Consider the following 13,591-nt stretch of genomic DNA (forward strand, 5'->3'; position numbering starts at 1 on the left):
GATGGAAAAGACACACTGGGGTTACGGAATCTAGTTGCACTGGGGTAATGAGGGAGTTTGCACAAATTTGTCACAAACAGTAGGAGAGACAAACAAGTATGTGACAGAGTTTGAGTGGGTGGTTCAGGTGGCCACAAGTAATTAGTGAGAGGAATCAAAACCACATCTGTACATGCAAATGCTCTATCCTTCCCTCTCACACACAACTACAAAGTACAGTAGCTCCCAGACACAGCCTTCGGTCAGATCATATGATCTAAGGGTGCCAGCTGACCTTGTGTCCCACGTGCAGAAACTATCTCATGACCCTCCGGCCAAGTCAAAACATTAGGAATGCATCTTGCATAATTCATAGAAGACTGCAGAAAAATTAGCCCAATTTTTTTAAACTTCATCTTTGGGTGTAATTCAATTGAACTGCTTTATCAGCCCTACCTCTCCTTTAACCAAATGTTCAAATTAAGACATTGCAATTATTTACACCTAAATTAAATTCGATAACAACATGTTTTAAAACATTCTATTTCGCATATTACAAATAAACTTATTTCACGCAGACCTGCATAGCTCATGCCAGACAAAAGCTGAAATCATAATTTAAAAATGAAGCTTTATCTGTTTGACTAAGAAAGGGTTCTAACCCAGGTCTTCAGTGTCAGTGCAGTGTCTCCTTGTTTCTATGTCAAATAAACCGCATCCCACTTCCCGCATTGCTACTTACTGTTGGAAATGGGTAAAACCATCTAATATTGATTTACTTCAAAGGAAAGTTAGCCTGCAGAAAGAATACCAAGAATGTTTTTGACAGCTTCATGGTTAGCTTAATTTAATATGCTGCCAATCAATACTATATTGGCTCTAAGTCACCTCTAAGTCACCTTTGAAACAGGTGAAACAGTCTGATAGGGCAATAAATTGTATCAAACTCGGCTGTAAAATTTTCTCATTTTCACACTAAATTAATTTACTGTAGTACAATCTCTCACACGTTGTCAATCAATTTCACTGTGAACCATTTTGACTGCACAGACACTTGACCAGGACCTGACAGGAAGATACAATCCTGGATATTTTCTTCTGTGTATTGTGCTTCCTCTGTCAGTCTACTTCTGGAAGCTACACATTATTTCAGAACAGCAGTGTGTGTGTGAATGTCTGCATATGTGTTTCTTGTTATTACTCCAATATTTTCATCCTGCAGTGCCTCCAGGATTCTACAGTGGCAGACTACACATTTAAGTCCGAAGCCTATGCGTGAATGCTTACATGTGCACTGTACTCACCAGTCGTTTGATGATCCTTAGTGTCGTACGTTGAATTCGGGGTGTCTCAGTGTGCATGTGAGTGCGCAGCACGTGTGAGAAGCTTTGCAGGCAGGAAGGTGACAGGCAGTCGTGACCCTCTCCACCATACAGCTGGACCAGTAAGGACAGACACTGAAGAGATTCCTCCCACACCTCCTGGTTTTCAGTGGACAGCTATACAGAAACAGAATCAGAAGGGATACAAAGACTAAATTATAAAAAGGACAACGTTTTTAATCATGTTATCAAGTTTACTTTGGCCATGAGCTAAAATAAAGTGAATTGACAGACAGAACTGTCTTCTTTAAAGTGTTTTTACACCCAGCCTCCACTGCTTGAAAGTGCTGTGTGTACTGTATATGTCTGTAGCATTAATAAAGGGCAGCTGCTTAAGGTAGTATGATAAATTTACACAGTCAACATAATATTCAAAGCTTCCTCTTCCTACTAGTCTCAGATTGTACAGACAGAAGATATTGAGACAACCAAATTTTTAAGATAAAACAACTCTTCACCTAAAAGCACACATAAGCATATCAATGGGACTCATTTCGATGTTGATATTGTCTGTTTACTCCACCTTATATAAAGTTCAGGGAGAATTCATCACCTATTCGTTGTACTGGTTGTTATGTTGGTCAACATTTGAATCACAACTCAGTTTAGAGAAGATGGCAGAAGACCAGGTAATCAGAGGTCTTTAAACCCTAAAGACTTTAAAGAATACAACACCCTCTGTGTTCTGCCACCAATGCTATGCTTACAATCACTGCCATGCAATGGCATTACTGTCTGACACTGAATGTTAAAGTGTGAAGAAAATGGCCATAAAATAAAACCTTTCATATGTCAATAAGAGGCCCACGTCTACCTAAAACTGCACGTTACAACAGAAGTGACTTTTGCAGTTTTAGTGATAGATTGTTATAAACACCGCTGCTCTGTCTCACTAATCTCTCATGGGGCTAAGAGGCTGAGCAGAGGTCGAGAGTGTGTCGACTGCTCCATCAACCCTCTAATTCGTCCATTGTATCTCAGGAGACCACCTCTTCTCTTGCTGCCACTCTTCTCTCTTTCTTTCTCCTCCTATGTCATCGACCTCCCAGGATGCCTCACAGCATCTTTTCTTTTTCGCTTGGATTCTCTCACCTATTTTCCTTGAATTTCATTCCTCACCCTCATCAGTCCTCCAGTTCTTTTAGCCTCTGCTACCACATTTTCATTTATCAGGTTCTAGCCTCCTGTCAACCTATAAATCAAGTAATACTCTTTTTAATATACAGAATGGTTCAGGGAGCATCACTGCCACCTACACTCCCTCACAATTATTTGAAATTTCAAATACTGAATATCTGTAATGACATTTAATTGTGATAATTCAGAATCAGTGAATAGAATTGCTGGATTGTGGAGTAGTTAGAAACCCACCTTTTTTAACTAGTGAAGAACCTTTTACAGAATTATATAAAGGGTACATTCATATACTCAAATTGACCACTCAAATAAAAATTGCAGACAGTACCGATACAAGAGAAAGTAAACACTTTGCAATGACTGGGATTTATAATCGGGCTCAGAGTTGAGGCTAAACTTTCTTTCATTTTTAAAAAGTCTGTTGTTGATTTACTTGTCATTAACCTTTCCTAAACCTCAGGTCATGACCTGCTGCCCTGACATTTATGTGTAAAAATACATGGTTTCCTCAATGACAAAGCAAAGCAACCTCAAACCAACATGCTCCCTCCACCGTGCTACAGAGTGAGAACATTTTAGTACTGATGTACAATGATTTTTCCTATAAATGACACAAACAGCATGTTGTATACATTGGTGTCAGCTTGGCTCGTTTCTCAGCTCTTAAATGTCTTAAATGTTGTATTCTTGGTTATCTCTGCCACGCCCTCTTTCCAGAAAAACAGGAGCAACAGTCCTGGATTTCCTACATTCTGACTGCGAGCTGACGAAAACTTTAGTATTTTTCCTATTTTGAGCATCTCTATAATACCTACAGCACTTCTTCTAAGGTTCTGCGGAAGTGGCTGTGATTTAAGCATGACTCACATCAATAAAACTTTTATGAAATGAGCAGACTTAGTCTGAAACCAGACATTAAAATATTTTGTTATCTAAAGGGAGAGACATCTCTACGACCCACAGTTCCTAATTTTATATCCTTAATAAAAACATCTGACTCCCAGTAGCTCATGAGCACATAAGTTAACATTCTTTCATAGCGCTGTCTGAATCATTACTTACTGACTTCAATGCAGTTAAGTCAGAGTTATTCTCTAATTGTGACTTAGATAAAGAGCAGATCATATTATCAACAGTTAATGTTGCTAAATTTGGAAATTTAGTGGTGTGGCAGTTTTTCTAACTACTGTAAATGTAGTACATCAAATTAGTTAAGCTAATAGTACTTCCTTCTTCTGAGTGCAGATAGAATAAAGGGAGCTTTCAATCACATATTCAATTATCAGTAGTTGATGGTACCAGAAGGTGTGGATGCTTGAATAGGTGCAGCCATTAACATTTGTTACACTTTCCTCAGCAAAAAGGACAAGATCGTATCCACTTCTATCAATCTATGTGGCAAATTGTATCAGATTATGTGTAAGCATTTGGATACACTGCAAGATTTAAACGGTAACTTGAGACTAGTTACTTCAGTAAACTGGGATAATCAACTGTGGTTCAATAGACAGAATGTTCAGGATCATACTTAATTTACTTCATCATCCTGAAGTCAAATTACATGCAAATTTTTTAATTATAAAAGGTGGAAGGAATGAAAAACACGCATCTTTGAAAGATGGCTAATTAATTACTGTAGTTTCAACTAAACTTGATGGAGTTTCTGTTTACAGAGCAGTGAGCAAGGAGTATGTTTGATATATTTAGTCAGGGGAGAAGCTGCAGCTTTTGTTAGCGTAACAGATGGTTTACCATCTTAACGGATTCAGAAAATGTGTCTTTTTAAACGTCCTAATTTTATTACTTTTCTGATTCTCTCGCTCTGTTTAATCAGAGCTCTAACAGGGCCAACTAAAAGCACTTTAGCCCATGTGGTATGACCAATGACTGCTTGGCCATAGAATAGTTCCACATTGTCAAAACTATTTGTAAAATGAACCCTGAAATGATAAAGTCGTAAAATTTCAAGCTGACACACTCTTTAGTAATTAAAACATTTGCTTTATAAAAGGTAAACTGTTCATTTTGCTGCATCTTAGGCAGCTACATACTGTACAACTCTAGCAGTCATTTTTACTGCTATGTGGACTCATGTGTTTACTGGTTTGCTACTCATTTAAAAGTCTTATACCTTCTCTATTTTCGTCCATGCTGTGTTTTTCTTTGTGTGGTCAGAGATCCGTTCAGCTCATTTGGTCTTGATCTTCACTGTTGAGGCTTGTTTTGGTTTTCACATAACAACGCCGGTGTCATGTGTACCAACACTTCACTCCACGCTACATTCCTACTGGCTGATTAGGAGACATAGGTCGTGGCGGCAGCTCCACTGCAAGGTATTCACAGTAAATCTCTGAAACCAGTAGAAATTTGCTGCTGGTTATCTTTGGTCACAAGACCATGATAACCGTGGTCTTTAAACAGGGCGTGGTTTAGTCACAACTGTCAAACCCAGTTTGCGTCACTGTACAAGTTTTTTTATTCAAACATGCTTGCTAAAAAAAAACAAAAAAAACAGCACATACACAGGCACACAGTGTTTGAATGTTGGTCTCACCATGTGAATGAGGTGTGTGCTAAGCTGGCTCAGGGGTCTGTTGGCCACGAGCAGCTTCTCTGCTGCCTCCGTCTCTGCTGCTGGACAAGATAGCCTCTGGCTCTATATACACACATATCCACACGCACGCATGCACACACACACACACACACACACACACACACACACACCAACAGACGCATAAGCACACACACACCTTAAATCATTCATAGAGATTTGACAGTCAATAATGATGGATCCAGAGACCTGTCAAGACTTATTCTGACAGACTGACAAAGACAGAAAGACGCTGTGATAGACTGAGACGGGAAACAGTTTTTCTGTGTATTGTGTTATTGTCATCCCTCTTCACCAAGATGTTCAGGACAACACAGCCTGAACATTTCACACCGAGCTATTTTTGCATCTTCTGATGACTTTAGTCTTCTCAAGTTCTCCTTTATTCCCCTCATCATTAGCACCTCTGTGCCACACTGTGCCTTATTTTAGCACAGTTCATGTGTACAGTGAAACTTCAGGCCAATTAGTGGTGGAATAATGTGATTAATACTGGCACACATTCTCTGTCTCTCCCAAAGTCACTCCTCTACTATGCTATCCGTTTTTTCTTTTTCCTCTGTACTGTAATCTCTGCCGCACTCTCTCTTGACCAACCAAGTAATAGTTTGGGGAGAGCGGTCGAGTCACGTCCTCTCTCTTATCAGACCTTATTACCCAAATGAATTTGGTTTGGGCAGAAGTTTTCTTTTTAATGAGCTTTGCATTTCTGGCAGAATTGATTTCTGCTGCACATTCTCCTTGCTTCCTTTCCGTCTCTCCTTCAATCTCTCCATCATTCCTTCTCCTCTTCTGTCCTTCTCTTTCAGTCTTTTACCCTTCTTTCACTTTAGTCCCCCCACCCCCTGTCCAGGCATTAATATGTATGCGTTGGGCTGGGGTGCACAGTATGGGGAGATGGGGGCTCCTTTGTGTGTGTGCGTGCGTATGTGAGTGTGTGTGAGTCCGTCTATATAGTGTGGCAAGCTGAGGACAAAGCCAGCGGTGATAATGAGGCCGCAGGGACATCGCCAGACAGGCCCCTCGGTGTATGCCTCTGAGTGTGTGTGTGTGTGTGTGTGTGTGTCCCAGGGATTCAGGACCTCATCCGCTTTCTCCTGAGTCCACAACTTCAATATTGCAGTTCCTTAAACCTGCTCGCTTCCACTGCAAACATCAATGGACACACACATACACATGCCTTCGGGGACACGATACAAGGACAACAGTTTGAGGAAGTTGACTTTGTGATTCTATTGGTGACTGAATTCACCAGCGATGAAAATAGTGGGGAAAACAATGTGGGAAAGACATTGGCGTATAAGGGCTGATGCATTGCTAACAACAATTAACAAAACCTTTCATAATAAAACAGTTGACTTCTCTAAGAAGATCGTTGTCAATTTTTAAAGTGACATTTTTAGAAATAAACATAACATAAGTTACGTTTGTACCTGCAGTGCAGCTCGAACAACAACTGATGTTTGCTTTAGGACATTGTGAAGAAGTTCCAAAGGAGCTTGTAACACAACATGGCTGACTTTCCTCCCAGCAGGCCCCTCTCCATCCAGGTAGACTCGTGCAGCTTCTGAAAGAGTATTCACCAGCACCTCTATCAGCCCTGTGCAGCAGAGAGACATGGAGACATTATGTGAGAGTCGGATCTTGACTGCATCTTTACTTAAGTTTACACAGCCTTAGTTATTGCCAATGTCATATCCTAACAGAAAGTATTTTCCAAGGAACCTAAACTGCAACTGGACCGGATGTAAAAATAATGATCATGGAATAACAATTAAGGGACAAATGCTGGTAAAGTTTGTGTTTTGGTGGTCTTGGGGCAGATGCAAGGAAAGTAATGTGAAATCACAATGTACTATTTGATGTGTAATGGTCTAACGTGACCCTCACTGTCCACAATTCCTAGCAAGACACCAGCAAATCTAATTTAGAGATGCTTACTGCGATCTGGTTCCATCTACAATATCTCTCAATGTTTAATATAAGTTTAAGTGCAAAAAATTTATGTAAGCTATTCTTTTTAAATGTATTGTCAATGACAAGGATCACATAGGATCAATGGGAAATAATAACCATTTGTCAAATAATATTAATAATAATAATATTTTGGACTGGTAAATTCTATTAGTTTACAGCATATTCTTGATGTTCAAAAAGTGACTTTTAGAAGCATTTTGTATGAGAGCGTAAATACAAGAGTATGCCTAAGCCTTAATCTGTAGGAGAAGACTGGTTCAACTTGATAGTGGATGGAAGGCTCCTGTGCAAGATGAGGGTCACTCTTCTTTCTTGGTCAACTGGCATTTCATTGCCACTAATTTGCCCCAAAGAGAAAGGTGGGTGAATATGACATTTAGTTAAACTGAACACCAACTGTGCAGCTTTAAATTCTCACATGAAAAACTGACAGTATCAGGGCACCTGCCCACATACAAGACTCTCATCCCAAAACACGTCATGTTATCATCCTTTTTCTTTTCCTTTCACCTCACTCCATCCCACCACAGAAAACTGTCCAAGGCTTAACATAAGGTTTAACTGACCATTTCTGTAACCACAGCTGTTATGAGCATGCTGAGCTGAGGTACAGTAGAAGTAAACTCATCTGTAATAGTCAGTACTGCACAGATTGTGCCAGAGCCAGGTGGACATGAAACATGTATTTTAATGTGTTGAAAAACCTGTCCTTTATTTCCATTTCTGTGTTAAATAACAAATCATCGTCCACACCAGGGAAAATGCACCCAGTTTTATTTCCCATTCCAACAGATCTTTATTTAGAATGCAGATGTGTTTATTTCTGTGAGTGCAAGTGCAACACTGCAGACACAAAAAAGCTGTTTGACTTCCTGCTGTCAGTGGGATGTACTGTTACTCTGTCAAACGGCCTCATAACTAATTAGACGGGCTGCTCTACTTTGGACTGTTCAATCAAACAAAGACCTCCTCTGCTTAATGTAATCTGACAATAGTCCCACTTACATGCAAACCATATTCTATATAGTTACTTTGTATTTGTTAATATTATGCTGTTCTAAACTGCTCAGAAAATGTGATGGTATTAAAAACAATTATCTTATCCTGAATTTTAATCATTTATCCACCAGGCATACACACACACACACACAGAAAATAGGTGAAAAGGGGTGTCATTTCGATACCTTAATGTACATGTTGGGAAATGGTCCTTCTGGTAATTCCAGTGGTCCCTTGGTTAGTTTTTAAGAATCAAACTAAGGGAACATTACTTTACTTTAACTAAGCTTAACTATAACAAATATTCTAACCTAACCTCAAACCTAATGGCAGGAAAATGTTCCACTTTAAAGGGAGTTTACAAGTTTTTTTATACAAGTGTGATGCCTAGGGTACAGAATTGTTCTTTCAAAGGTACAAACCAAAAAATTCTACTTAAAAAAGATATCTAGTACACTGTAAATAACAAATACTAAACCATACATTGACGACAGTTTATGGTACAAGCAAACAAAAATTAACCAATTTTTAAATGTGATATTTGTTTTTGTATGTAAAAAAGAAAAGTGCTAATATTAAAACAGTGCAGATTATGTTTTTAATGGAAGCGTTACAGCACAGTCTCACCTAGTTTACAAGGTCTTTTTATTTCCATGCACTTCAGAAAAAGATACTATCATCAGATACTATTTCCAAATGCTTCCAGTGCCTGTTCTTATCAGATTGTCAATAATCTGACTGAATTTACCCGCCAACTGTGAACAAAACACTGCTTCAAATTAAATTTCAGAAGGGAAAAACTACCTTTGCATTTAGATCCCCATCACAAAAAATGCACAGGGTACTCAGTTTCAGATGGATGCACTGTTTATACAGCCATCAGTCCTTCTAATCTGCCTGCAGGCAGCATAAAAAGCATTCCTCTCAGCTGACTGAGTCCCTAGAGTGATCTGAAAGTCACAGGGCATGTATGGCCTCTCCATTTGCAGTCTCCAATTTATTTATTCATTTTTCAACATTTCTTTTCTCTGATGAAAATATTCAGCTGGTTGCTTTTATTTCCATATTCTAAACTGCTGCCCACAGTAAACAGCCCAAACCATCAAGGATCTAAAGCTAGAGACATGTTGACGATAAGTGAAGTACAAAAAGTTTCATGTAAGATAAAGTTCAATGTAAACAGCTAAGTTAATAAGTTCTACTCATAAAACAGATTGAAAATAGAGCGTGTGCTTTACACATACATACTCAGTATCTTGGCACACATGACACAACCTCTGGCTCTACTCAATATAATTACATGGTTAAAAAGCAGGCCCCCCACAGCTACTCTATGTGCCTCAATAAACACACTTCATGTTTGTTTGGTGTCATCCCATCTTGCTTTGGTTTGACTCCTGTCTGCCAGTCAGTGAAATGCTGTACCCACACACACACACGTTTACTGTGGATAACTTCTAAGAGTACATACAGCATAAAATGTTTATGTTGTCATAACAGAGTACCCAATATCAGCTCTGAATGTGTGTTTGCTATAAGAAGGAGTATCGCTTACAGATCTGGTTCCATCAGATACAGATACAGATGTACACTTTTTGTGGTGATGGTAGTGGGGGGGTGTTAATGTGGAAATTAGCTAACGGCTACATTTACAAATGTCTCGCATGTGAAGATGTTAGCTTTTCATTCCAAGACCATGTGATTCATTTCTGTGAGAAAATCGCTGTGCTATTTCTTTCCTTTTAAGAAAAATCAAATGTTAAAAATAGCCATTCAGCTTGGATGCTTTGCAGAGGGATCTATTTATAAACCACAGTAAAATTAACTCATTCTGTTCTGTTGAATCCCACAAAAGTGCTGGGATTCAACAGAATGGAGGGCTTGGTGCACATTCAGGTGTCCGTTTGCTCGGTGTACTGGTTGAAGATGTACACACAAGGTCAAACTCAGCTACCTGTCACTGATACACACACTCTATGCATAATGCAGGTATCACTGTACTAAGTAGGGTTCTGTCATTTTTCTATAAATATAAATCTTTAACATGTTATGACAGAATGTTCTCACTGGGCCAATACACTGTACTTTGTCTAAGAAAATAGCCATTATCACCAATGTTTAGAATTCAATATCCAAGGGATGCAATGCAAACTTAAAACAAACTCCAAAACATCACACACTTAGTTTCATGAGTGGTCTAATGAGTTTCACTACAAAAAACTGTCAATTCAGTGATCTCTTGGGGGCTTACTAATACAAAACATTAATATGGAAGACAGACAGATCTTGGTAGTATAAATTATGCTGGGAGGCATCATTATTGATCAGACACATATGGACACAGTGTGGATGAACCATTATAGATTATGTTGAGACACCATTTGGAAAATTTCCAGAAACAAATTTCAAATCGCACATTATTGATGCAAATTCCACGGAAACTGGAAGCAATTAGCTAAAAATGTTCCTGTGAGTTTGGTGAGAGAAATAACATGCATTAGTGACAGTTTAAACCCAGACAGGAACCTTCAGGACCCTCAAGGATGACAAAAGGACTTCTTAGATCAATTACAAACAGACCTCTTTAATTAATTTACCCCTTGTCAGCACGTCAGCCTTAGACCAAACCTGAGGAGAGTTTAGGGTGACTTCTAGCACTGAAATGTTGGGCTGAATTTTGCTCTACATGTTCTTGAAATATGCCCATTTTCTTATTAAATCACTCAGTCTGCTTTTCGATGTGCCCACAAAATTGGTTTCACATTCACTCTCAGTGGAGACGCCCAAGGCATCATATCCTTATATAATCAGATTACAGCCTAGACTTTCTGTATTAGTGTGCTACATATCCTCGAATTAAAAGTGAGCAATCCACCATTATACAAAATCAAAAGAACTTTGTTTAGGAATCATCTCTTACTCTGAAATCAAGTTATCCTTCCCCTGCTGCTTGCCTTTATCTGTCACTCATTTTAACCTTCAATTTTCTGCCTCTATAATCTTGTTCCTCCAATGTGTCTCCAACCCAAATGTACTCGATTTTCTCTGTGTATCCCATTCCTCCTCTTTTCACCTTTCTGCAAACCTTTTACCTCGTCTTTTGCTTTTTTTTGGCAACCTTGTCTTCCCTCTCTTCTCTCATTCTTTTTTAGCCAACGTCTTTCTCTTTCTGTTGATCCCTTCTTCTGCCCTATCTCTGCCTTCATTCCCCAGGGAGTATTATCTCAGTCAGAGTCAAATCTGCCCAATTATAAACCTCATCTCCCCCCTCTCCCTCTTAGAAACACTTGGTTTCACTACATCCACAGCTCCAAACACACACACACACACACACACACACACACACACACACACACACACACACACACACACACACACACACACACACACACACACACACACACACACACACACACACACACACACACACACACACACACACACACACACACACACACACACAGTCTCTGTCTTATACATATACGGAAGAATAAGCACAAATACATTCACACAAGCACACAAAAGCCATCTCCCTATTTTGCTCCTCTTCACTGTCTATTTCACTGCTTAATAACAAACACACACACATATAGATTCACATGCCACCCTTCCCCTCCCCTCTGTCACACCTTAAAAAGCCAATTATACACGCATCCTCCCTTTCTCTCTTCTTCTCCCTCCCATCACAACACCGATATGGAATGAACCACTACAAAAACAAGGAAGAGGAGAAGAAGAGCCTAAAATAGAGGCTAGGGGCAAGGGTAAAATTGGTAACAGAGAAGAGGAAGGAGAGGAGATGATGGTGCAAAATGTGAGCTGACTAGACTGGAAAAGCGGAGCACAGCAAAAGACAAACGGGAGGGATATGAGGAGAATAACAAAATAGTCGAAAACAGAGCAGAGGTGGAAAGAGGAGAGGAGATAGCACTAATTGCCAGGCCGGTATCAGTGCTGGGTTGACAATTTCTTGTTGCGAGGATTGGATGATAATGATGCTGACTAGTGAACTGCTGCTCTGCTGACCCAATGGAAATAGTGGGAGAGGAATGGTTGATAGCAGATATAAGTTCACAAAGGAAAAGATAGAAAGAATGATAGTAAAGGAGTGAAAGAGAAATTAGTGTGAGAAAATAAGTATTGTAATGTTGTGTTTCATTACCATGAAGAGTTACAATAACACAGCTGAACTGTAGACCCTGAGACATTTTCATTTGCAACTTCTCACAGACAGACATGCAAACAAAGTGGCTGCAGTGTTTGGAAACAGGCTTTTTCTTTTCTTACCTTTATTCCCTTTGTTTGATCTGAGCTGCATCCATAAATGCCTACAACTCCTTCCTTCTACATCTGTAATTCCTAATCCCTGATTTTAGATCCAATTATAGCACTCTTCAGTGTTAAAATGAACTAAAATGAGTTGATTTTTGAAAACTGTCCCTAATCCAAAACAACACACACATTAGACTGACTGTTGCTTTAGGCGACCGGAATCATACAAAACTGCAGGTAATTCAAATATTAAGGACAAAAGGCTGTGCCTTTGCTTCAAATAGCTATGGTTTCTGCACAGCATAAGCATTATCTCAGACCTGACTATGGTTAAAAAACAATGTCAACAAGCAACCTGGCAAGTGTGAGCTGAGCAGACCTTTATCTCAAAACTGTCGACTGTGGTGAAGTCGGGTCAATGATAGATGTGATACAAGGACTCACCGAACACCCTTAGTAAGAGTACTCATGTAAGAAATGAAACCAAACCAGAAAGCATGGAAGCATGGATACAAGTTACAGTTTCTTGTGTGCAGATTGTAGAAATAGCTGTACCTTGCTGATGTAGTGGCTGTTGATCCATGACTGTGTCTCCACTGAGATTACACAGCAAGACGACTGCGTTTTGGACAGTTCCACTTGTGACACCGTTAGCCTTAAAAGAATAAGAGACAGTGCCAGGTTAAGGGTTCGCTTATAACACCCTGTTCTCTTCCAATCAAACACAACTGAAGGTTTTCTTCTACATCTATCCAACATCTGTCCAACATCAAACTAAATGTGAAAACTCAGACAGATAGAAAATGAAAACAGAGATGGGGGGATGTAGTGAACTTCCAAATTTGACGAGTTCTTCTCGTCAGTCATTTTAAATGTTAAAACAAAGAAAAACAACAATGCATGCTGTACTGAATGCCAGGGAGAAAAGATGAGTCTTTAAATAGGATTTAAAAGAAGACAGTGAAGAAGCCTGCCTAACATGTAGAGGTAACCCATTCCACAGTTTTAGGGTTGCAACCGTAAAAGCCTGATCTCCTCTGAGCTTTGAAGCAAGCCTGAGAGATAGGGTGGAGCGAGGCCATTAAGACATTTAAAAACCAATAAAAGAATTTTAAAATCAATTCTGTAGCACGAAGGCACCCAATGAAGGACAGCCAGAACAGGAGTGATATGTTCTAGCCTGTATGATTGGATTAAAAGACGAGCAGCTGCATTTTGGCATGCATTACAATAA

General features: G+C 39.4%; 1 protein-coding gene across 1 annotated transcript in view; it reads right to left on the reverse strand.

Annotated features, from left to right (window-relative positions):
• Positions 1-13,591, reverse strand: part of ulk4 (unc-51 like kinase 4) — a 78,653-nt gene that overhangs the window by 8,034 nt on the left and 57,028 nt on the right. Inside the window, exons 32-35 of the mRNA XM_072394718.1 lie at positions 12,913-13,012; positions 6,543-6,709; positions 5,053-5,154; positions 1,284-1,478 (exon numbers count right to left, since the gene is read on the reverse strand). Coding sequence (XP_072250819.1) covers positions 1,284-1,478; positions 5,053-5,154; positions 6,543-6,709; positions 12,913-13,012 — 564 coding nt within the window. The remainder of the gene's footprint in view (positions 1-1,283; positions 1,479-5,052; positions 5,155-6,542; positions 6,710-12,912; positions 13,013-13,591) is intronic.

Source organism: Leuresthes tenuis, unplaced genomic scaffold, assembly GCF_036924035.1.
Source record: "Leuresthes tenuis unplaced genomic scaffold, fLeuTen1.0.hap1 SCAF_10, whole genome shotgun sequence".
NCBI classification, from domain to species: Eukaryota; Metazoa; Chordata; class Actinopteri; order Atheriniformes; family Atherinopsidae; genus Leuresthes; species Leuresthes tenuis.